The sequence below is a fragment of the Culicoides brevitarsis genome, chromosome 1 (genome assembly GCF_036172545.1).
Source record: "Culicoides brevitarsis isolate CSIRO-B50_1 chromosome 1, AGI_CSIRO_Cbre_v1, whole genome shotgun sequence".
In the NCBI taxonomy this organism is placed as follows: Eukaryota; Metazoa; Arthropoda; class Insecta; order Diptera; family Ceratopogonidae; genus Culicoides; species Culicoides brevitarsis.
The window spans coordinates 10,952,398-10,978,171 of record NC_087085.1 but is presented as its reverse complement, the minus strand read 5'-3'; the positions used below and the strand labels follow the sequence as shown (position 1 = coordinate 10,978,171).

Below are 25,774 nucleotides of genomic sequence, written 5' to 3'. Positions count from 1 at the left end.
TTTTAAATTTTTTAAAAACTCTTAAAATTACTTTTAAAAATTTTTATTATTAATTTTATTCCTAAAAACTCAAAATATTTTTAAATTTTATGAAGCATAAAAAAATTGGGCGACAAAAATTTTTTCACAACATACAACTTATTTAGCAATTTTATTCAAGAGCCTCTTAAGTCGAGTGCCTTTTACTTTATATTGAAGTATGAAAAATGTTTTCTTCCTCTTCGGAAAATGATTTTCCTTCATTTGCAATAAATGATGATTCATTTCCCATCAATTTCAGTTAAAAACTCCTCTATTTGCTCAAGAGCAGCAAAAAAACGACAACTCATTAAAACTTCTGATTGAACTAAACTTTGCTTCGTTCTTACTTACTTAAACGTACTAAACAAACAGTCCAAGCAAAAAACGAAAAAAAAATAAATAAATCCCTGTTGAGTAAATTATTTTGAGCAGAAACATCAGTCAACTAACTAACCGTGGATGACATACGCGTCGCATAGACGAAGACAGCAGCAAAAAAGTGGCAAAAACATTTATTTACCTTCCTTTACGCATCGCTAAAAAAAGAAGATAAATAAATAAATGCAAAAAAAGTAAAAAACTTTTTTTTCTGTGTGTGTGTATGACGGAAAACGCACATAATCATCTGATGAAAGGAAAAAGTTTAACGGAAGTAAAGTCACGTATAGAATGATACTCTCAAACTCAAGTAGAATATTAAATAATGTTCGAAAAAAATTTCATAAAATACAATTTTTGTGGTGAATGGATGGGAGGATCCTCGGAAAAATTTAATTTTACAGTCTGCAAAGAAAGCATATCGACGAACAAGAAAAACAGACTTCGTTTTGGCGATGCGAATGTCTCAAATTATGGCACACACACATTTCGATGTAGAGTGAAAAGGAGAGGAAGAGAGTTTTTTTTTCAAGCAAATATAAGTGAATACATTAATTTTTATCGTGCCACATTTTAAACTAACTTAACAAGAAATGAAAAATTTTATTGTTTAAAGTTGACTTAAGCGTATTTTTTAAAAATAATTTTAATAAAAAGCTCTTAAAATTAATTTTATTTTTTTTTTAATTATTAAAAATAATACTTCAAAAAATATTGTTTTTAAAAATTAAATAAAAAATAAAATATAATTAAAAATTAAATTAAAATATTTAAAAAAATTATTAAAAGGTTAAAATTTTTTATTTGTATATTTTTAAATTTTTATGAAATATTAAATATTAAAAAATATAAAAAATTAAAAATAATAAAATTAACAAAAATAAATAATTAATTAAAATAAAATTTTATTTAAATAAATTAAATAGTTATAAAAAAATTAAAATAAAAATATAAAAAAGAATAAACGTAAAATAATTAGTAAAATCGATATAAATCGAAAATCAGAAAAAATTTCTCTATCCTTATGAAATAAATATTAAAAAATATAAAAAATTAAAAATAATAAAATTAACAAAAATAAATAATTAATTAAAATAAAATTTTATGAAATGCGTGAAAATTAAATTTAAAAAAAATAATTAAAAATCAAAATAATATTTTTTTATAATTCCTTAAATTTTTATGAAATTATTATTTTTTAAATAAATTTTTTTTAATTTTTATTTTTTTTTAATATTTTTTTTATTTATTTTTTAATTTATTTTTTTATTTATTATAAAGAAAATACATCAAAAAATAAGAAAAACATTTTTTTTTCTTTTTTAAAACGCGTTAAAAAAATGAGCTACTAAAGTGCGGAAAATGTTTCGTTGAAAAGCCGTCTTGGCTTAAGAGGAATTTTCTTTTATTTTATCAATTCATAATGATACGTCTAAGGATATACGAATAGAATTTTATATCACACACATTTCTCATGTGCGAGAAAAACATTTTTCATTTTTATTCTTTTTTAAAAATTTTGCGTCTGGATTTGCATGCGGCTCAAAAGAGAGAGTAATATTAATCATGTGACTCTTTAAATTGTCTGTCAGGGAATGTGTTTCGAGTTATGAAAATTTATATGCTTATGGAATTTCCTGCTTTGTCGTGCATTTAGGTGATAACAAATCTAAATCTGGTACCCCGTAAGGAAGATTTATGTCGAGCGATATATCAACGGAGCTATTTTAAGTCGTTCCGTGACAGCATGTGGGACCTTGATAAGTGTTTCTTAAAGCGAGCGACGAGAAATAAAATAATCGAACAATTTACCTAGTTTTCGCTTAAATCCTTCACATGCAGTAATCCATTTTGTTGGCAAGCTACCTGCATTGTCGCTCACTGTTCGGTATTTAGTCGCCGTTGGTGGCATTGCGGCGTTAAAACCCACACTTCACACACGGAAAAGTTTCTCCTTATCTCGATGCTGTGCGGAAAAAACATTCAATTTGTTAACTTAGGATATTATTTTGTCACAAACATCCCTTTATGGCACGATGCCTCTATTTGTTTTTAATTTATCTTACGTTTTTTTCTGCCTTTTCGTCTTCTCGGTTTAATGTGTTTCTCATCGTAATCGTTACGAAACAACGAAAAAGGAGGAAAAACTTTCTCAACATTCATTTAATGATAGTAAAAATTTGTTTTGCGAGGAACGACAACGAGAAAAGTTAGTCAAGTGGATCTCTTTCTTTCGCTCTCTTGGAAAAAAAAGAAGAAAGAAAGAAAAAGCTTTTTGTGTTTTATTGTTTTGCTAATTCCCTTCAAGTGGTTGACTTGAAATATGGTCTCTCTCTCGGAGGAGAGCTTTAATCCAATGAATCCATTGTTGGGGCTTATGTTTGTGTTTTTCTTGCGGCTTACAAATGTTTCTCTTGTAGTGTTATTTTAACGTTTTTATGCGATTTTTGATGATTCTAAGCCTTGACTTATTTTTTTTTGTCATGAGAATGAGGACTTTTGAGGATCTGTTTGTGGATCAAGAGCTTTAAAATATGTCAATAACAAAAAAAAAAAAAAAAAAAAAAAAAATAAAAGAAAATTTTTAGCTTTTGAAAATTCTTGATATTTTCAATGAATTTTTATTTAGGGTCGAGGTGCTATCTACCGTAATGTTAAGGATTTTTTTATCTTTGAACATTAAATTTTTTGTCTCAAATTTCAAAAATCACTTTTTGTCATGACAACATTTCAAATTTTCCTTTAAAGAAGTCGAGAATTTTTATATTAAAATTAAAAATCATGATAAAGAGTAAGGATTTTTTTTTTTTCATTTTTATTTTTGAAAATTTTTTTTTTTTAATTTAATTAGTATCTAAATTTCAAAATAAAGATTTTTTTTTGAAAAAATTTAAAGTTTTTTAATGCTTTCAAATTTTTCTTTTTTAAAAAAAAATCGAAAAAAAATTTTGAATCAAATTTTATTTATTCACGTAAAGGGTTTAGCTCATGGTAGATAGCGATTTCAAGTTTTTTTAATACATGGTAGACCAGTTTTTATTGAAGGTATTTTTAAAAATATAATAATTTTTTAATTTTTAGTTTTCAAAGTAAATAAATATTTCTTTTCAAGTCATTAAAAAAGTTAAAATGGGATTTAATTTAATTAGTTAATAAAAATTTTAGTAAAAAATTATTTTTTAACAATTTTAAAATTTTTTTAATAGAAAATCCTCAGTTAGTGGATAATTTTTTTAATGCTTTCATGGGATTTTTAGCATTTTTAGTAATATTTAATTTATTTTTATATTTTATTACAAAAAATATTGAAAATGAAAATTAATTTTTTGTTATTAACCATCATTTTATTTTCATAAGTTTCAATTTTTTTTCTCAAAAAAAAAATTATTTAAATTAAAATGATAGGCAACTTTTTAACAAATTAACTTAAATAATTTTTTTTAATTTGTTTTATGATCAAAAATATTTTTTTAAAATTTAATAAAAAAAATATTTTTAATCATTTTATATATTTTCAATGTTAGAAAATAATCATTAAAAAAATATAAAAGGATCTTTTTAATAAAAAAAACTTTGCAAATTTTTGAATATTTTAATTTTTTAACAAAAAATACATAGATTTCGTGCAAAAACTTAATTTTTTTTTTATATTTTCATAAAAAAAAAATTAAAAAATCTTACGAAAAAAATTCCAATAAACTTTTTATTTTTAATTCTTTAGAAAAGTATTAAATTTTAATCAGATTAGAAATGGAAACGTCTGGTTTTTCTCTTTCTTTCTTCTAATATCCTTATAAAAATATTTTCCTTATCCACGTCAGGATCCACTCAAATCGAAGTAATTTTATAGTATTCGACACGAGCGCTCTACATATTTTAATGACTCTCAAAACGACGACGACGACGACGAAGACATCTTCAGTTAACGAGACTATCTTGACATAATTACCCAATCAAGCATAAATGATCGTGTTGTCTCACACTCCCACACACACACACGTCATTAGAATGAATAATTAAATAAGATGTAATTACAGCTAAAACGCGTCGCTCATTAATATTTTAATTAATTTCCGAAACCCCCTTTTTAAGTGTGTGTACCTCGCTAATGGCTGCTGGTGCAGGCAATCAAGCAGAAGTAATGCGAACATTTCGCACAGCGACACACAAGAGACTACTAAAAGCAATTATTCATAAAATTGAAATGGATTTATTCGTTGTCTTTTTGTGCTCCAGATATTGCCACTCGAGAAAGGATAGAAGAAGAAAAAAAAATGGAAAAAAGTAGGGAAGAATGTCTATAACAATAATAATCATGCTAAGAAAGATGGTAGTAAAACAAACTTTTTTTCTGCAACTCCAGCATTTTATTTCTGGAAACGTTTTTTTTTGCTCGTTGTGAACATCCATAAGTGTCTTGACAGACAGAAATTCATCTGAACGAAGAAAAATGTCTGTCTGAATCACTAAAAATTGATAGCAAAAGTCACTCTTAACTATCGTAACCCGATTTTCTGTCGATTTTATTCCTCAGAACAGACAATTTTGCCCATTTTTCATCCAGAAAATGCCGCGTGGAAAACTAAAACGACGAAGAATATTGCATTTCTTATTGTTCAGCAGATAAAAACTTTTACAATCAATACGTCAATACATCAATTTCGTAAAAATGTTACATCTTGCTTACACTTGCTTGTGAGGCGCACGGAAAATGGGAAGAAAAGGGAGATGAAGAAAGAACTTGGAAGACGAAACTTTTTGTGTCTCACTGCTCGTTTTTTGCTGTAATTCACGGATTCGAGCGACAACGAATAAAAAAAGCGAAGGAAATGTAATACAACAACTGTAATTGACATGAAGGCAAAAAAATACACCAAGTGAACAAAAAAACAGAAGGGAACTTGAAAATTGAATTTGCATGAATAATTTGGATTATGTATGGAAGTGTGTGTGTGCGACAACAAAGGAGACAAGCAATAATAACATAATAAAAGAAATGTTTTTAGAAGTCGTATATAACTTTTTTGAAGGGATTTGAGGCGGTTTCAAGTTGATGTTTTTAATATTTGATTAGCTTTTTCATAGCTTAGAGTTAATTTGATTTTTAAATATTTATTAATTTTTTTCATAAAATTTAATGAAAAATTAAAGCAAGAAACAATTTAAGAAATAAAAATTATTTTTAACTTTTTTAAAGAAAAAAAAAATAATTTAACTTTCAATGAAATTAAATTCAAAATTAATGTTTTTAATTTTATGAATAAATGAATTTATAATTAATTTTTTTAAAATAATTTTTAATTATTTAATTTATTTAATAAAAATGTTTATTTGTATTAAATTTATTTTATTAAATTATTTTTGTTTTAAAATTAATTTTTAATTAACTGTGTTTTAATTTAATTAATTTTATTTTGAAACATTAATAAAATTTGTATAAAAAATTAAAAATTTTAAAATTTTTAAATATTTTAACTGAATGAACTGAATTACAATTATTTTTAAAAATAAAAAAAATATTATTTTCATTAAATTCATCAAAAAATTATTTTTTATTAAAAAAGCTACAATAAAAAATGAATTTTTAAATTTTATTAATTTTTTAAATTATTTTTATTAAAATTTACAAAAAAAAATTCACTGTTAATTTTTTGGTTTTTTAAACTCAAATATTTTGAGATTTAAAAATAATTTTTTTTATAAAATTTATTAATTTTTTCGTACTAAATTTCCTTATTTTTTATTGTAAAAATAGAAAATATTTTTTTATTACATTTAATAATTTTAAATTATTTTTGGTTGAATAAATGAAATAATTTTTTTAAATTTACCTAATTTGTATTAAATTTTTTAATCCATTTATAAAAAATTAAGAAAATTTCATTGTTTCATAATTTTTTTCTGCTTCTTAAATTGAAAATATTTTCATTTGTAAGGTTAAATTTTTTGAAATTCTTAAAAAAATTAAAATTTTCTGTAAATTTTCTATTTAATTATTTTTTTTATTTTTGTAAGAAAAAAAATTAATTCAGATCGATAAAAAATTATTTCTTTTTAAATTTTTTAAACAAAATTTTTATAATTTATTAGTTAAAAAAATATAAATAAACCTAACAATATTCTTAACTTTAAATATTTTCTCACCCTTCATTTTTTTTACATTTAAAAATAAACCATGGAACAAAAACTGCACAAAAACTTGAAACAGCCTACAGCAAATAAAAAAAAAACGGAAATCGGATACCCTTTTTATGTCAAACTTTTTTTTAGTTTTTTATTGTGGATTCTTTACGGGTTCCGTCGCTCACATATACATCATTTGGTATGCGAGTGTGCCTAATGGCAATGTCGTGTCTCATCAGCACAGAATTGAAGACAACAAAAAAAAAGTTTAACTTAATTTTTCCATGAACCCCCATATCGTATTATTATTATATTATTATGACTTCTTTTGTAATATTTACACACAACACACAAAAAAAGATCATTTGATTCAATGAGAATGGCTTCCGTATGTTTGTAGCAAAAAGGCTATCTGCCATAGAAAAGCGGGGAGGGGGGAAAAGTCTAAAACAATAAAACAAACAAAAAAGAAAGAAATACACAAAAACCTTATGCAGTAGTCATAATTCTTTTCATTTATTATTTTAACTTCCAAGCCACGAGCAGACGACCAGTTTACAGAAGAAAAAAATGCCAACAGACAGGCGAACGACGACGACCAAGACACGGAGAGAAAGGGAAAGAAGAGACATCGACCGACAGTGATAATAATAAAAAAAGTTTTTTTTTTCACTGATTTCCATCCTTTTTTTGTCTCGAAAAATTCTTGCATGGACGTCAATGTCTATAAATAAAAATAATTACAGTCATCATTCTCTAAACTTTTTCTTCGTTTTTTGCCCTTTTTCTGACATTTTTCGAGACTTTTTTTTCGTAAGTTGTAACAATCTTTTTCACTCACCCTTTAAATCATTAAAATGATAGTTGAGTGTTTATATTCGCAGCATGCTGTCACACTTTCGACGCAACGCCACTACATAGTATCACAATATTAAATCAACATAAATTGCGCTTGAAATAGCAAATAAAATATAATTTATTTGATTTTCCATTTAAAATGCTGCTGCTGCTTCTGCTGGTGTGTTTCATTCATCATTCAATGTGTCTTTCTGTTTGACTGGATTGCTAGCTAGTTATTTATATTCGATGAGTTATGAGACAGGCCCATAAATTTCTCGACAACTCAAATTCTTTGTTGTTCCAAAACTGACAATTTTATATCAAAAAACATTTTTTGTTCCGTTTTTTAATATTTCAGGACAAAATTCCATGAGAAATTCTAAAAAAAATAAAATAATAGAAATTTTGCAACAACGAAGTGTTTTCGTGACATTGCTTTTGTTTTGCTACTCACACATTTCCATATCGATTTTTGACATGTTATTGTTTTGATTGCATCAAGTAAATGTGTGGCATATTGTTGCGACGTGTGTTGTGCAAAATATTGACGTTGAGTACGAAAACAAAAGCAGAATTTGTGTGACAGGGATTTATTAAAAAGTATGACAGTGGATTTTCGTTGTGATGTTTAGTTGTATGTGGCATTTGTGTGTTTTTGTTTTGGAATGATGGACTTGTCGTTTGCGTTTTTTGCACATATAGGACAAGGTTTCTGGCAGGATTTACTGAGTGACATGCGTCATTGAGCTCTGTTTCATAGGCGAGACTTGATTTTTGTGTCTGAAAAAATTAGAAAAAAATTAAAATTATTGAATTTTTGACAAAATAATATTTTAAAAAAAATATTAAAAATTGATAAATTTCAAAAAAAAATTTTTTGTCATAAAAATTGATAAAATAATTTTTGAAAAATAAAAAAATATTTTTTTTTAAATATTGAGAAAAAAACCTGCCCAAAAATTCACAAAACTAAAAAAAAATATTTAAAAAATAAAAAATTCGAAAGATTAAAAGAAAATAATTTTTAAATAAAATAAAATATTATTAAAAATATTTAAAATTTTTATAAATATTTCTACATTTGCTCAAAAAGTCTACAAAAATTAAAAAAAAAAATTACAGTTGTGAATATTTCTTCATAAATTAAAGAAATTTTTTAAAATAAAAATTTAAAACATGGGAAAAAATAAAAAATTTTAAATTTTGAATTCTTAACAAATTTTAAAATTTTACGAATGTTAATTTTTTTTATTTTTGGACCGATGTTATTATTTTGACTTAATTTAACACAAATTTAGCGCTTTTAAAAATTATCAAAAAATTCTCTAAAGCATATGCTAACAAAATTTACTAAAAAATATGCGTGTTTTAAAACTATTCAAAACAAAAATATTATTATTATGATTAAAAAATATATATTTTTTAGCTCTTTTAAGCTTAAAGAAATTTTTCATGGAAAAAAATTTTCATAAAGCATCAGATTTAAAAAAAAAAATAAAATAAAAATTGATTTTTTTTAATAAAAAAAAATTAAATAAAAATTTTAAATTTTTCAAAAATAAAATTTTATGTTTTCAAAAAAAAAAATATAAAACCAATTTCATAAATAAAACCTAATAATTCTATGAATTTTAATTGAGCACACAAAAATCCCTTTGAAAAATTCCGCCAATATCGTGCGTGTTGTTCGAATTTCCTAAAAAAAACCTTATGACCTTCCTTCCTCGTAAAACTCACACATAAAACTAACTGTTCACTTTTTCGTGGTTTATGAGAAATTCTCATGCGTAATAAAAGAACCATTATTTGCATAAACTGTCACGCAACGACGTGGCGTCTCCATCGCATTAAACTAAGTTCTAACATAAATATAACGAGGACAAATCTAATTAAAACGCAAACGATTAAAGTAACTTTCGCCTCTCAAAGTAAACTTTTAGTTCGTTTTCGTGACTGGGTTGAAATTTCTTCGCACGTAAAATGAGCTCATGACCATTTCCGCGATAAAATAATTCCCCCGAGACTCGAAAAGTGGCGATAGATGTTCCTGTCTCTTTTGGTTTTTTTTTTGGTAAAATTTAAATAATTTTAATGCAAATTTCTCGATTCAATGATGACATATTTTCCATTTAATTAAAAAATATATTTTATAGTGTCCTCTCGAGCACACACAGGTGATCTCAAAAATTGTGCCGAACACTTTCGTACACAAAATTAAATAACAAATATTTGGTGTGTGTACAAGGCGAACGAGTCGCAAACATAAAATATATTTAATAATATTTTCGTTTTTTTTTCTGTTTGCTTGCAGGATATTTATGATTCGATGGAGTTTTCGGCAGTCGCACGGAATGACGTCGAAATTGTAAACAAAATGTCAAAAAAGCTGAATGCAAAGCTGAAAAAAGCATCAAACATCATCAATGATGTATGCAATTTCATTGAAACGGAAGCTCCGAAAATAACACGAAATTCTTGTAATAAATTCAATACGTTCGTTACACCGTGCCCCGCAAGCAGCAGCAGCAGCAACAACATGCTGAGTGGATGGCAGTCGCAGCAACAATATGATGGAAATAGTCAAGTGCTGGCAAAAAGCAATCCAATATTATTTGATCCATTAACATCGGCACAAACAACGACTTTCGCAAACAACAACAACAATTTAAATGCTAATCACAAAATGGATATTCTCAATTATCTAAATTTAACAAGTGGTTCTATGACCACGAGCCATTATAATAATAATAAAAACGGCATCGATGGCGGCGTTATATTAAATCAAGGCAAGATAATGACGCGGAATAATAACGTTAATCCGGAGGAGGATGATGATGAGGACGACGACGATGGCGATGGCGACGAGGACGAAAAGAATGTGCTGAATAATAAATTGCATCATTTTTTAATCAAGCGTTTTAATGCGGAGATGAGTGGCGGTGCCGCCGTGTATCCGCAACGAAGACGACAACAACTTCCAATTATCAACATGTTGAATGTGAAACAACATTATTTTTTATCGAAATATGATCAATTGACTGATAACAAGTGCCAATATTATTTTGACGATACACACTTGCGGTAAGTATTTTTTTCCGCGTATTATTTTATTTAATTATTCTTCTCTTTTTTTGTTGTTCCTCGTATTTTGCGTTGTGAAAAATTCGTGTTTCGCTAACAAAAATTATCTGAGTTGTAGAATTAAATTCATGGAAAACAATTATTTTAATACAAAAAATCTAAAAAAAATAATCCTTTAATAAATTTCTTAACAAAAAAAAATAATAATAATAAAAAAATAAATAAAACTATTCTTTAAATTATATTTGTTTTTTTAGCTTAACCAAAGAAATTTTACTGATTTTAATTTAAATTTAAGAAATTTTTAATTATTAAACATTTTTTTAAATTCATTCTTTTAAAAATATTTAAATCTCATTTTTATCCGGATTCAAAATTAAAAAATTTAATTAAAAAAAAAATTAAAATAAAAATTTTTTTTCAATCATAAAAATTTAATTTATGTTTAAAATTCATAGAGAAATTTTAAAAATTAAAAAAAAATCCTATTTTTTTTTGTTTTTCGCTTTTTAGTGCCTAAATTAGTAATGATATAAAAAATTGTTATTTTTGAAAATTAAAATACTTTATTTAGCATAAAAAAAAATAAAAATTAAAAAAAATTTTTAAACTAAAATCTCATTTTTATTCGTATTTAAAATTTGGTAATTTTATAAAATTCAATAAGAAATAATAATTAAATTTTTAATTATTTTTTTTTAGCTATCTGATACAAAGATTTGCTCGAAAAATTAATTGTAATAAATTACAAATAAAATTAAATTTCCTTTAAAAATAATTAATTAATTTAAAAGCTCGTAATGGAAACTTGAATTTGTAAGAAAATATTAAATTTAAAAATTAATTTTCATTAATAATAAAAATTAAAGTAATTTTTAAATAAATTAATAGTTAATAATTTAATTTATTTATTTAATAATTTTGCATAAATAATTTTATTTTTTTAAATAATTTTTATTTTTAAAATTATTAAATTAAAATTTAAATTTTTAAAAATAAATTGAATTTTACTGATGGTCATAATCGATCAAATATTGCGCCAAAATAAAGTAAACTAATGTAGCTAACACATCCATAAAGAAAATCCCGAAAATTATTAATTTTACTACATGCCCGGCGCGTTCTGCAAACTTGCCTCGATCCTATTAATTATTTTTTTTTTTACAAAATTAATTGTAACTTTTTTTTTATTACAAATAAAATTAAATTTCCTTTAATTTTTAAAAGCTAAAATTTCAATTTAATTGAAAACTTTATTTTATTAAAATATGAAAGTAAAAATTAGAAAAAAATTTATAAATTTTTTATTTTTATTTTTAAAAAATAAATTTATTTATTGAAAAATTTAAATAAAATTTTATTTTAATTGAAAACTATTTTATTAAAACATGAGAAATTAGAAAAAATAAATTGTTAAAAAATATTTATTTTTTGCATCATGAAAAATTTTGTTATAATTTTTATAACCTGCATTTTTTTTTTTTTTTTTGCTAAAAAGAAAATTGTATGCGAAACACAAATTTTTCACAATTTCAACGGCGTCATATTATCATGAAATTTGTTGTTTTGAGTGAGTGAATGAATATGATGTGTTGCTTATCTAGTTTGTAGCATTTTATTATTATCATAATTGCTTTTTGTGTGAAGTGTCGTTTGTTTATTTTGGGTATTTTTTTTTATTTATACCTGTTGGAGTCTCACTTGATGATGATAAGAAAAATGTGTAATTAGATAGCGGTGTCTTTTATCACAATTCGAGTGAAAAAAATTGAGGCGCTTAACAATTTGGAATTTGGAATCGACAAAAAAAAATTGACGTCAAATCGACATTAATAGATCAAAAACTCATTTTCCGACATGACATCGTGACAACATTGTGTGAACGATGAACTTTGCTTCTCCAAATCGAAAAAAAAAATCAAATCAAAAATTCATCAAGCCATAAACTGGAGCAAATCAAATGATATTCATAGCCTCAATTTTATTCAATCGTCACTTTACGCTCAATCAATCAATCAATTGTTCCTCCATTTGACAACTCCGATAATAATCGAGTCGATTCGGTTCATCGTCGTCCTCCCTCCTCCTTCTCGTTGTAAAGCATGAAACGATAGCAGCATAAAAAAAAATCACTCGCGTGCTAAATAATGTCAACAATCAACAGCGTTCTCCGTCTATCTTCTTTAATATTCACTTTCTCATAAAATTTTCAACGAATTTTCTCATCACACCGATTTTTTGTTATTCAAAACTGAATGGCGTTCGATGCTGCTTGCAAAATAGGCATCACCTGTCTATTGTCTGTGATTTCCTTTATTTTTCTCCCATTATTTAGGAAAATGGCACGACAACGACGACGATGTCCCAAGACATTTACGTGCGATGGCTCTGTGTATTTTGCTAAAATTAAGTTAACACAAAATGTTCCATTCAGTAAGCAAGCAGCACTTGTGCAAAGTGTAGTTTTTTTTCTCGCTCGGTATTATCCTCATTGCTGCTATTCTGGATATTTTGTAGCCAGAGGAGGATAATATAATAAGAAAACGACAGGAGATGAATAGAAAATGCTTTTACCTTACAACGTTGGCTGTCCTGAAATACGAGGAAATAATAGACTGGCAAAGAAGCACAATGTTTGCCCAAGAAAGGTACGGAAAAGGCAAAGAAAGTGACGTTGTGCTTTAAAATGATTAATCAATGATGGTAAATTTTTGATTTATATTTACCTACCTGCCTCGTTACTTTCTTGAAAGGGTCGAGCATTTTATGTTCCCTTAACAAGTATTGACATTCTGATTAAAGGATGGATGATTTGAAGTGTAAAGTTGTTGATTTTCAGTAATGGATTATCCTTTCTTCGTGTTCGGAATAAAGAACTTGTCGTCTCCATTTATTACCGCATTTCATAGAAAAAATGCGGTTATGTCTGAAAATTTTTAATTATTTATGAATATTTTAATTAAAAACAAGGCGTCTCCATTTTTACCACATTTCATAGAAAATATGCGGTTATGCCTGATTTTTTAAAAATTTATTTGAATTATTTTAAAAATTTATTTAAAAACAGGCGTCTCCATTTTTACCACATTTCATAGAAAAAATGCGGTTATGTCTGTAAATTTTGCATTTATTACCGCATTTCAAAGAAAAAAATGCGGTTGTTTAAAAATTTTAAATTTTTAAGGAATATTTTAATTAAAAACCAGTCGTCTCCATTTTCTTACCACATTTCATAGAAAAAATGCGGTTATGTCTGAAATTTTTTAATTTTTTCGATTTTTTTTTAAATTTAATTAAAAATAAGACGTCTCCATTTCTTACCACATTTCATACAAAAAATGCGGTTATGTCTGAAAAAATTTGCTTTACAAGATAAAATTCAAACAAAAATAAAACTATAAAATTTATAAAAAACATAAAAAATTGCGAAATGATGTCAAGCACTAATGAGTCTCCAATTAGTACCTTGACGAACTGAAAATAGAAAAAAAAACAAATCTCGAACAAGATCATTATCGGGACAAACACATGCAAAGGCAACGACAAAACACTCTAATTAGACAGAAATGTACTTATCATGATTATTATTATCACCACTTCATCAAAGAATCGCCCCGACATTGCGCTTTGATGAAGTCAAGCTTCACGTATGGCTGTTTGTTCGAGGCGATATGACGGCAAGTGTGGAAAAAAAAAGTATGTGAAGAAGAGACATGACAAAGTCATTATCGCGAACAATTTTTTATCAATTTTATCGTGTTTGTGTCCAATATGTCTCTCACTCTCTCGTGCAGCTTGTGTTTTTTTTTTACAACACAGACAAAATGTTTTGGCTGGCATAGATAACGCCAAGCAGAGACCGAGTTGATACATCAAAGTGCCATTAGATATGGCCTATAACTTTTAACGTTCATTGTATTTATTCATTCATTTTCTTGATACTTTTTGCTTAGAAATAGGTCGATTTCCATTTATCACAATATAATATATTTGTACTTGTTTGTATTGGCTGCTAGTTTAAACACACATTCCGTACCTCTACATGTGTAACGGTTAAACAGGAACAGCGAGATCTAATAATTTTTGATGTTTTTTTCTTTCCTCTTCTCGCTATGCTTCATTAATTTTTAGTACTTTCCGTTAACTTTTACTTAAGAAACGAGATAGAGAGAGAAATTCGGATTAGGATGTCTTCATTAATATTTTTACACGAGTCGCGAGATCGTTTACAAAACGGATTAGGAGCAAAATAGAGATGATAATAACGGTCTTTGCGTGAAAATTAATGAATTTAAATCATTTTCATGGCAAAAGTTTAAGCAGTTTGTTTTTGTCTGGATTGGGGGAAAAGCAAAAAAAAAAAGAAAAGGTCAGGGAGAAAATTGCTAATTAGATTTTAATTTAAAGATGACGAGAAAGGCAAACAATGTGAAGGGACATAATTTTTTTGCGTTTTTTTTTTCAACGTGAAAAAAGAAAAAAAAAGAAAGAAAGAAAGCGCTATTTAAATCAGATTTTTATCTAAATTAGCAGCAGTTAAGTTTAATGGCTTTTACTTCCGCGTCAGTTGTTTGAAAGAAAGAACGTTAATTTCCGTCAGAAGCTCTTCTGCGGGTGAAAGAAATATTTTTGGGGATTAATTTTTTAAGCACTTGTGCACTTATTTTTAATTTTCTACAATTTTTTAGCTTTTTTATTAAGTCTTGAAATTATTATTATCAACCTTGAACATCAAGAATTTGTATTTTTTTTTCTGATTTTTTTTTTTTATTTCTTGAATTTTTTAAGTTAAATGTTTATTACAAAAATAATTTTTATGTCAATATTTTTTTTTTATTTTTTTTCGAATTTTCAACATTTTTTGTGAAATGTTAACCTACCTATTTTCAAAACTTCATATTTTTACTTTATTTTTATTTTTATTTTTTTTTAATTTCAATAAAATAAAATTTTAAGGCATATATATTTTTTTTAAAATAATGTAAATTTTTAATCTTTTAATTATTTTTTTTATTAATATTTTATTAAATTTATTTTTAAAAAATTTGTATAGTTTAGTTTTAATTTAATTAATTTAATTTTTTGAAAATCTTTATTTTTTTAAAAAAGAACTAAAATAGTTAAAATTTTAATAATAAATTTTTCTTCGTTAATTTATTAAGAATTTTGAAATATTTTTTTATTTTGAGTACCACATATTTATTTTTAAAAAACAAAAAAAATTAATGTTACTTTTAATTAATTTTTTTAATTGATTTTTTCAAATTAATTTTAATTTTTTTTCCCATAAAAACAATTTAATTTAATTTAATTTAGTTAAATTTTCAAAATTTTCTTAAAATTTTTCTTAATTTTTTTTTCATTTCTTCATTTCAAATAAATTTTTAAATTAAATTCAATAAAAAATGAAACAATCTTCGAAAAAACTGTTAAATTTTCGATTGAACCCAATAAAATTTCTTCCACAAACAAATTTCCTTTACAACCTCAATAAAAAAGTGATAAGAAAAAAAGGGAACTTATCCCATGAAAAACAACTGCTGACTCGTTCATCAATAATTCATTGTAAATCTTCCTTTAATAACAATCAATCTTCCTAAAAACGAGAGAAAAAACGGAAACTCAACCCCATAAAAAGCCAATAACTGACCCGATTTTCTCCCATAAAAAAATCCCGAATAATTTTGCAATAAATTCCGAGTCCCGTTATTCCTGCCTAAAAAATTATTATTCATGCTTTATCTGTCTCTGCTCCATATATGTCTGTATTCCTGTCATATGTTATATTTACTCTGCACACAGACACTCGCAGCCTTACAAACACGACTGATAGCAATAAAATACCGAGCGCACACAAATTTGCCCGAACACACAACTAACAACAAGGAACATTAGTAGTAGACAAATGTTATTAGAGGTGTGTGTGGAACAAATAACAACAACAACGCGTACATTTCCATATTTTTGCAAAGTAGTTAGGTGTTACGTTGTAGGATGGTACCAATAATCATAATAATATTTATGTACTATTTTGCCAATTTAATAGGAGATACGCCGATAAATTGTGTATTGCACACACGAAACCGAAAAAGAGATAAATATGGAACATATTTCGACGTGTGATAATGTAATGTAATGGGAATCACCCCGTCAATATCTAAATATAAATTATTGTTATTATTTGCAATCTATTTGTGTCTCTCGACTGCTGCTTCTTCGCACATTTTTCGTGAATATTCCGATAATTTGTTACTTTTTATTACGTTTTTAATGCCATTTTATTTATTCATGGACTTTACACACACAGCGTTTTTGTTCCTTTTTTCGGTGAAAATTTTTTCTGTGCATAAATTTCGTGCATACGACACACGACACGATGTTGATCATTATCTTAATGCCTTAATAAATATTCCGAAAAGTACAAAAAATAACCATGCACAATATGTGAGTGCATCGAGAGAGAGTGCATTGCCGCTGGCAGTATAATAGATGTGCCAGAGTCAGAGGATGTGCTTGCATCGCTACTAAAAACTACTGCCTTGCTATTATTTTTATGACGAGGCATGTCAAATTTTTTAAAATGTTTCATTTTTTACCTTCATTAATTTTTTTAATGAGAAATACGAGAAAATTAATAATTCTGAAAAAAATTAAATTTAAATTATTTAAATAAAAAAATTCATAATTAAATAAATAAATAGTTAAAAAAAATAAATAAATAAATATAAATTAGTAAAAAAAAATTAGTAAAATTTTAAATTTTTTTAAATTATTTTCTCGATTATTTTTTTAATTAAGAACTTTTAAATTTTTCCTTAAAAATTGATATAAATTATAGAAAAGCCAAAATTTTATTTACTAAAATAATTAAATATTTAATTAATCAAAATAATATATATTTTTAGATTTTTTAGAAAATTTATGGAAATTATTAAAACAAGGATAATATTTTTATTTTATTTTATTTAAAAAAAAAAATTTCTTTTAAAAATTAATTAAAATTAAAATTCATAAAAAAAAATTTTTTAAAGTACCTAAAATTTTTATTAATAAATCATAAAAGAAAAAAATTGTGCATATTAAATTTTAAAGCATTTTAAAAATTCAAGTTGTTGATTTATTTTTAACTATTTTTAATAAAAATCGAATTAATAAAATTAAATTAAATTAAATTTAGACCTAAACATGTTTAAATTATTGAAAAATTAAATTAAAACTAATTTTCATATTTTTTGAAAATTTTTATCAAAGTATAAAATAATAATTTAAAAATATAAAAAATATTTCTAAAAAAACAAATTTTATTTTAAAAACCAAAATTTGCCCAAAAGTCATTTTTTATTTGTTAAAAAATTATTTTTATGTGATACTTGATTTCACAAAAAGATTTTTTTATTTGCTCAATTAATAAAAATTTTAATATTTTTTGACGATAAAAATTATTTTAAAAAATTTTCATAAAGATAAATAATTTCATAAAAAAAAAATAATTAATTTTAAGAAAAATGAAAAAAAAACTTTTCTCAAAATTAAGTTATTAAAAATTTAATTATAAAATGAAAAATTGTGAGAATATTTAAAAAACAAAAATTTTTAATATATTTTTAGCTCGTAATTAAAATGAAACATTTTAAAAAATTGTTCTTACCTTAAAAATTCTGTATAGAAAATGAATTAATGCATGAAGTTTTTAATGTGTGAATAATTTTTTTATTCATTATAATGGCATCATCCGCTGTGTGTGTGTGTGTCAGTTATAATCACACAAAAATGATAAAAGTTCATTGTTTGATGTAGAGGACTTTCACATTGTTCTTACGGTTGCGACATGGCATGAAAAGCGGCAGTGAATGCCGTATGTTGCTTAAATATTGCCTGCGATGACGCTCGTGTTTGTGATGTGGCAAAGTGTGATTGTTTGCATTATGGTTGTACTTTTGCACAAACTGGGTCACCGACTTTTTGTTTTCCCGTCCCATTGTCTTGCCATGCGTTTTGAGTGATAAAAGAGTGACGTAGCGCAGCATCATACATAAAACATGTGTGGAAACAGTGTCTGCCTTTGATCTTGATTAATGTATTTCATGACTTTGTCGTTTATAACAGGATCAAAGTTGTACGCTTCTCCGCCTTCTCCGAGTCGTTTTTGGCGTAGAGACCGACAATAATCTCATATTCATTTATTCACTTTAGCAGAATTCCTTCGTACGCAGCACAGGAATTATTTAAAGTGGTTTAAGTGTTGACTCGAGATGGAAATGAATGATAATGTGTTGCTGTTATGTGTCGTTCTGCTGTTGCGAGAGTGTCGCACATTTAATGAATAAGCTGACGCCTCCATTAGTTTATTTTTCATACAAAAGCGATTTATTATTAGTTTTTTTTTTATTTATTCAGGAATATATTACTTTTTTGCTGCGTCCAACTGATTTATATCGCAGTTTTTCATTGCGGCATTTCCATTTTTCTTGTTTAGTTTAGAGAGATAGAGCAATAAATTTAGAGGCCACATGGATGATATCTTGTGTGAATGACGGCAGTTTATTGTTTTTGAAGTGGTTTTCTTTTATGCGAGGATTTAAATTGCAATTTGTGGATGTCGATTGTCTTTCAAACTGGAATTTGTGAAGTCAATTGAAGATTTTTTTTTGAATCTGAAAAATAAAAAAAAAATAATAAATAAATAAAATAATTAAAAATTATAAATATAAAAAAATAAATTCAATAAAAATAAATAAAATTTGATGATTTTTTTTAATCATTTTTTTAGTTTTGAAAAGCATAAAGAATTTTTTGCTTCAAAAGCATTTTTATTTGTTTTGGATCAAAATTTTTAATTAATTAATTTAATTTAATTAAAATTTAATTGAAAGTTTAAAAAATATTATTAAAAATTAAATTTAAAAAATTAAAAAAAAAAATAAAAAATAATTAAAAAAAATTAAAAATATAAATATAAAAAAAAAATAATTTAAATAAATTTAAATTATATACAAGAATTTTTCTAACATTTTGTTGAAAATTCAAAATATAAGTGTCTTATTCTTAAATTTGAATTTAATTTATTTAAAAATTTTTGAACTGTTAAAGAATAAAAAAAACTATTGAAGATTATTTTTAACAAAAAAAAAAAAAAAAATAAAATAAAAACAAAAATAAATAAAATAAAAAAAAATTAAATTTAAAAAAAATCAAAAAAATAAATTTTATTTAATTAATTAATTTTTTTATTTATTTAATTTCATCAAATTAAATTATTTTTTTCAATTTATTTATTTATTTAAAAATTTATTCTTTTAATTTATTTAAACTGTATAATAATTTATTTAAAATAAATTTAAAATTAATATTTTCTAATATTTCAAAATTTAATTCTTTAATTTTGCTTTAAAAATCTCAAAGAAATTTTTTTAGACAAAAATCCATAACAAAACATCTTGAGTTAAATTTTCTCATTAGCAAAATAAATCGCATTAACAAAACAAATCTTGTTCCATTTACAAAAACCCAAACAATAAAAACCTCCATACCGCATTGCAGTGCTTAACATCTCACAAACTTCCAATTCCTCGTGAGTTCCTCGAAAAACCATTTTTCATTGCGGTGTTGCTTGGCATTTTTCTCGTAACGAAGTCGTTATTTACTCCCTACGCAAATAATCACCACTTACTTGTCACCTTCCGCCTCGCTTGGTCTCGTCAGTGATTTCTTTGGGTAATTAATCAACGTCACTTTTTTTCCTTTTCTTCTTTTTTTTATCCTCTTGTCTGCAAGCCGCTTGCTTTCCTCGAGAGATTAAATAATAAATAAGAGAGAGGAAATTAAGCAAAAATCTCTTCTTGACCTTACGAATGATAAATGTTGTGTGAATTGGGTGTAACGAGATTTTTAAAAAAGTCGATGGAGGCGTCAGGTGTTTTTTAAGCCAAATAAATAAATTTATGTATTTAACAGCCATTTATCACTTTTCATCATTATTCACAGCGCCAAATTCGCCAAATTTCATCTGTTTTTCCTCAATTTGTAATAAAAAAAATAATAAATGTTTATTTTTTTTCTATTGCAGATCTTTATACATATCGCCCATTAAGAATAAACACGTACTTTTATTGATTGATCATGGAAATTCTCTCAGCACGGATCAAATTAAATTAACAAAATCACTCGGTAAGTTTTTTTTTGTTCCCGAATAAAAAAAAAATAAAATGAATTTTTAATAATAATGAAAAAAAATTCAACATGCACCATTTCATCCGGTTTTCCACAAAATAAATTGTGCAAATTGAATTTTTTTTCATCGCACATGAAAAATAACAGTTAAAATAATTGCAAGTTAATCTAATAATAATACGTGTCTACATGTAAATAAATTGAGTTTATTTTTTATCTTTTTTTCTCGTTTCCTGCTTTTTCATCTCCGTATCTCTCGTGCATAAACACACAATGTTCTACGTGCCTGGATAATAAATTATCATCATTTTCTACGAAACGAAAAAAAAACGAATTTCTGTCATTTTTCGACATGTGTGTGTGTGTGTGTGTATTTTGGACATGACGCACACTCGAAAAAAAAAACAGTCAAAAATATCGTGCAACTCTTGAGTTCACATGACAAAATTGGCATAATTGCTGTCTCAAATAAAATTTTATTGTTTAAAAATGAGGAGGTTGCCAAACAATACACATCAAATAACTCAAATATTGCCAGCGATAGCAACAGCACCCAAACGACGAGCAGTGTAAATGACGACGCCGCTAAAACCAACAATGCAACAGAAAACGACGACGCGTTACGACTGCGAGTTTATGCCGCGACACGTACCACAAAAAAGCGAATTATTGATTTTATCGAGAGTTTAAATCAAACGCAAGAAGCGACAAATCATCCGCTCGGCTTTAAATATGCGTTCGCGTTGCTGAAACAATTGTACGAAAAAAATGACGTTAATGATGTGGGACAAACAACGACGACGACACGAGCTCCAAAAGAATTGCCAATCACGTTTTTGTACGTGACGCGTGGCTTGCTGTTTCCCCTGACCGAAGCACGCACCGTCATGAATACAATTGCCAAAGGCCAGGCAAATATCCCATTTCCCGTGGTCATCAACACATGTGCCGTGATAATTGACGAGAAGCGCATCATGTACGAAAAGCAGTTCTTGAGCGACGTCATCTCACAAAATTACACAAAATACGGGATCGAAGTACCGCCAAAGCTGGCACAGAAAAAAATCGAAGGAAAATTATATTCACTCACCGATCCCGCGGATGCCAATGCGATAAGTTTGCAGATTTTCACGGAATATTACGAGAAAAATTACTCCATAGATCAGAATTTGATGATACATTCGCCGATTGTCGATGCCTACAGCAAAGGTAAGCTAAAAATATTTTTATTGCCATCTAATCTAATAACGGATTTTCGCGTAGTTGTCGGGAAATTCTTATCTCGCAGATTTTCATTAAAAAAAAAATAATTTGGTTCACGTTCTTCTTGTCTGGCAATCCAATCTGCAGTTAACTCTTCGTAGCGAAAGGCGACGAAATGAGGAAATGGGTGGGAAATGGCTCGAGATAAAATTAATTGAATCCCATTATTAAATCCAATCATGTCCGTAAAGATTATTAGAGAACGATTAGAATACCAATTAGATGAAAAGCAAAGATATTTTTGCTTAAATATAGGAAATGCGAAGAGAGCAGCAGCAGCTGTTACATTAAGGCGAAGATAATAATTAAAAATGTTTTCAATTTAATTTTTTGAGAAATTTTAAGCAGAGATATTTAATTCAGTGAAATCGCAAGAAATTCATTTTTATTTTTCAAATAAAAATTTTAATTGCAATTTTACTAAAAATTTCGAAATTTATAAAAATTTTACGATAAATTAGCTAAATATTTCATACTTTTTAAAAACTTAATTATATTATATTTAAAAAAAACATTAAAAAAAATTAAAAATTTTAATATTTTTTGAAAAAATTTTCAAATAATTCAAATTTTCTTTTTATTTAATTTATTAAATTAATTTTATTTTTTTTAAATTAATTTTTTTATTTAATTTTTTAATCTTTTTTTTTATTTTATTTTTTTTTTCAAAAAATATGAAATAATTAATTTTTTGAAAAGTATGCAATAATTGCTAATTTGTTAAAAAAAAATTATAAAATTTCGATTAAAAATTTTCTTCAAAAAATAATATTTTAAAATTTCATATTTTAATTAATTTAAAACCATTTTCTATTGAAAATTTTCAAAATAAAAATATAACTTGAATTTTTGGTTAAAACTTCATTAAAAATTGGGAAATAATTTCATGAAAATCGACAATTTTGTTAAAATCACTTTAAAATCTCCTAAAAATTATTTTTTCAATTTTTAGAATAAAAAATTACCAAAAGTCGAAGAAAAAAAAATTAATATTTTATTTAATTAAATAAAATTTAAATTTAAATTTAAAATATAAAATATTTCGCTTATTTAAATATCAAAGAATTAGAAACTAAAAAAACTTTAATTAATGGTGAATGTGTTAATTACTCTGAGATTTAAGTTTTGGGCTTATAAATTATAATATCTTACATAAAAAGTTAATAATTTAATTTTAATGAAATTAAATTAATTTTTGAAATTTTTTGTAAAAAAATATTATATTTTTTTTTAAATTCTATAGAAAATTCTTCTTTTCTATTCTGTTCAATATTCAATGTTAATGTTCAAAATATCTATGAAATCGAAAACATTTTAAATTTTTGTTTCGGCCTTAAAATTTAAATATCTCTTTAAAAAAAAACTAAAAATTTCCACTCGACAGAAGTTTTTTTCGTCATTTTAATGTAAAGAGGTGTGACAAATTGAGTAAAAATTAGTAGAAAACTGTTTCTCGTCGTTATTTTGCTCATTTTCGCTACACTTCTTACATCAGAAAACACAAAAAAACTTTTCTTTTGTTGTCGACAGAAAAAAAAAGTTCGTGCTCATTAAATTAATTTCATGTAATTTCTTTTTTCTTTCTCTTTTGTTCCTTTTCAACAATTCAGATATGATTATTCCCAACACACGTGCATGCGGTAACGTCGGCGTCTTTGGCATAGACTTATATTTGGGCGATTTAGCGGAAGACATCACCTATTACACGAGTTACAACGATTCGTACGCCTTTTTGATCGACATTAATGGCAAAACGTTGGCGCATCCATCATTTCCGCGGCCCATTATGACGCGCGAAGAATTATTTCCCATCGACATTGTGTATTTGGAGAACGTTGAGGGCTTTGCGGGTGTCAGGAAGAAGATGCTGCAACGCGCGAATGGCGTCGAAACAATTGGCGGCAACAAAACTTACAAGTACACATGGCAGCGCGTTGCGGATTTCTACGTCATTTGTATCGTTTCGTTCACGACAACGACTGAGAAGCCCGTTCTCTTGGGGAAAATTGAAAAATACAGTGTTGATCACGCAGATAATGGCTTACACGATTTATTGTATCACAGATTGGATTTGTTGCCGCCACTTCAGCCCAAGTCGATGTGCAGATATATTAAACAGTTGGCTACTTTCGGTATGTTTTCTTCGTTTTCTCTTTTTTTTTACATGACATGTGTGTTATTTTATCTCTGCTGCTGTGCTGCTTTTTTTAATAATGTTTTTGGAACGAACGAATGAACATTATAAAAAATCATGTTTCGCAAGCTAAAAAATCCGAGAGACATGAAAATTAGTTCAAATAATTTCAGAATGTGCATTGGGACAAAATTTTAAAATGTGCATTGGGACAAAATTTTAAAATGTGCATTGGGATTATATCTAAATATATGCCCAAATGCACATTCTAAAATATTGCCCCAATGCAAATTCTAAAATTTTGTCCCAATACACATTTTGAAATTTTCTGAAATTATTTGAACCAATTTTCATGTCTCGCAGAAATTTTAGCTGGCGAAACATGAATTTTTTATCGTGACAGAAGTAAGAAAGGCAGGCACACAGTATTGAATTATTATTCACGTTGGGACTATTTTTCACACAATTTCTTTTTGGTTTTTCTTCCTCATCTTTTATTTATTTATGAAACAACAACGAACGCCTCGCCATCGCCACAGATGCCGAAACACTGTATCTGAGCTCTGCCGCATTCCAATCGCCTTTCAGTCATTTGAGAATAAATCGGGAGGGCGATGTCGAATCAAATATCCAAACAATACGTGCCATCATGGCGTACATTCGCGATGCAACGGAAGACGTCACGAATCCGGGCTTACGGGACGACATCAAGAATGATGTATTAGCCTCATTGCGAGTCATGATGTATCTCAAGCGAATGCACGTGAATGCCGATACCATGAAAAAGTACATAATTCGTCGGTATGTCAGTACCGTAAACGGCGTCTTGCAAGTGTATCCGGGCTGCTTGTTGGAATCCGAATTCGAAGCGACGCGTCGCCCATGGTTCCTCAAAGCGATGGAGCATCCAGGACGACTCGTCATAACAGAGCCATATTTAGATGCGGGCGGTGCCGGATACATCGTTAGTGTGGCATTTACAATTTTCCAAGGCAAATCTGATGCGGGAAGCTTCGCGTCGGATCGCCAAACACCCATGGCTGTGATCGCCCTTGACTTTACACAAGGTTTCTTCTACAAACTCCTCCTCGATGCCTCACACTTGTGCGGCAACAACAACATAAAATGCTTCTTGATGGATGACAAGGGCTACTTAATAGCACATCCCGACATCATATTGCCCGCAATAAATAACAATAGATTATTGTCGGAGCATTTGACTGCAAAAGAATCTCAAGTTGCGAGTGACATACTGAATCACGAGCATTTTGTGAGCAAACGATTGTGTAACAATTATATCAACCGCACAGTACAAAGGTACGTATTTATCGGAGAACATTGCCGCAAGCTGCTTTCAGCAAATAATGGAATGGTAGCGAAAGGAAGGACGACATGCGAAGATAACAATTGTTATGAACCCGTTTAAATGTGTCCTCTTTTCTTTCGTTTCCTTTTTATTTTATTTTTTTTTTTGCGAAAACAATAAATCTTGCAAACATTTTCTCATCGTCTTTCCATGAGATTTTCTCCGCATCCTTTAGGCTTTTACAAATTTATTTCACATTTTTTGTCCCAAATAATTTTGGAGGAAATTTTTAAAATATTTTTTCATACAAAATTTCATAAATTTTAACAATTTTTTAATTTTTAATTGAAAATTTTTAATTTTAGAACGTCTGAAAAAATAAAAAAAAAACTTAAAGAATACCTTAATAACAAAAATTTTGAAAAATTATTCAAAAAATTTCTTAAAAATATTATAAA

At 26.4% G+C, this 25,774-nt stretch overlaps 1 protein-coding gene across 1 annotated transcript in view; it reads left to right on the top strand.

Moving 5' to 3' along the window:
* LOC134827456 (VWFA and cache domain-containing protein CG16868) overlaps positions 1 to 25,774 on the top strand; it is a 38,279-nt gene that overhangs the window by 9,145 nt on the left and 3,360 nt on the right. The window contains exons 2-6 of the mRNA XM_063840092.1: positions 9,674 to 10,443; positions 20,510 to 20,610; positions 21,022 to 21,822; positions 23,487 to 24,008; positions 24,550 to 25,327. Of these exons, the coding sequence (XP_063696162.1) occupies positions 9,674 to 10,443; positions 20,510 to 20,610; positions 21,022 to 21,822; positions 23,487 to 24,008; positions 24,550 to 25,327 (2,972 nt within the window). The remainder of the gene's footprint in view (positions 1 to 9,673; positions 10,444 to 20,509; positions 20,611 to 21,021; positions 21,823 to 23,486; positions 24,009 to 24,549; positions 25,328 to 25,774) is intronic.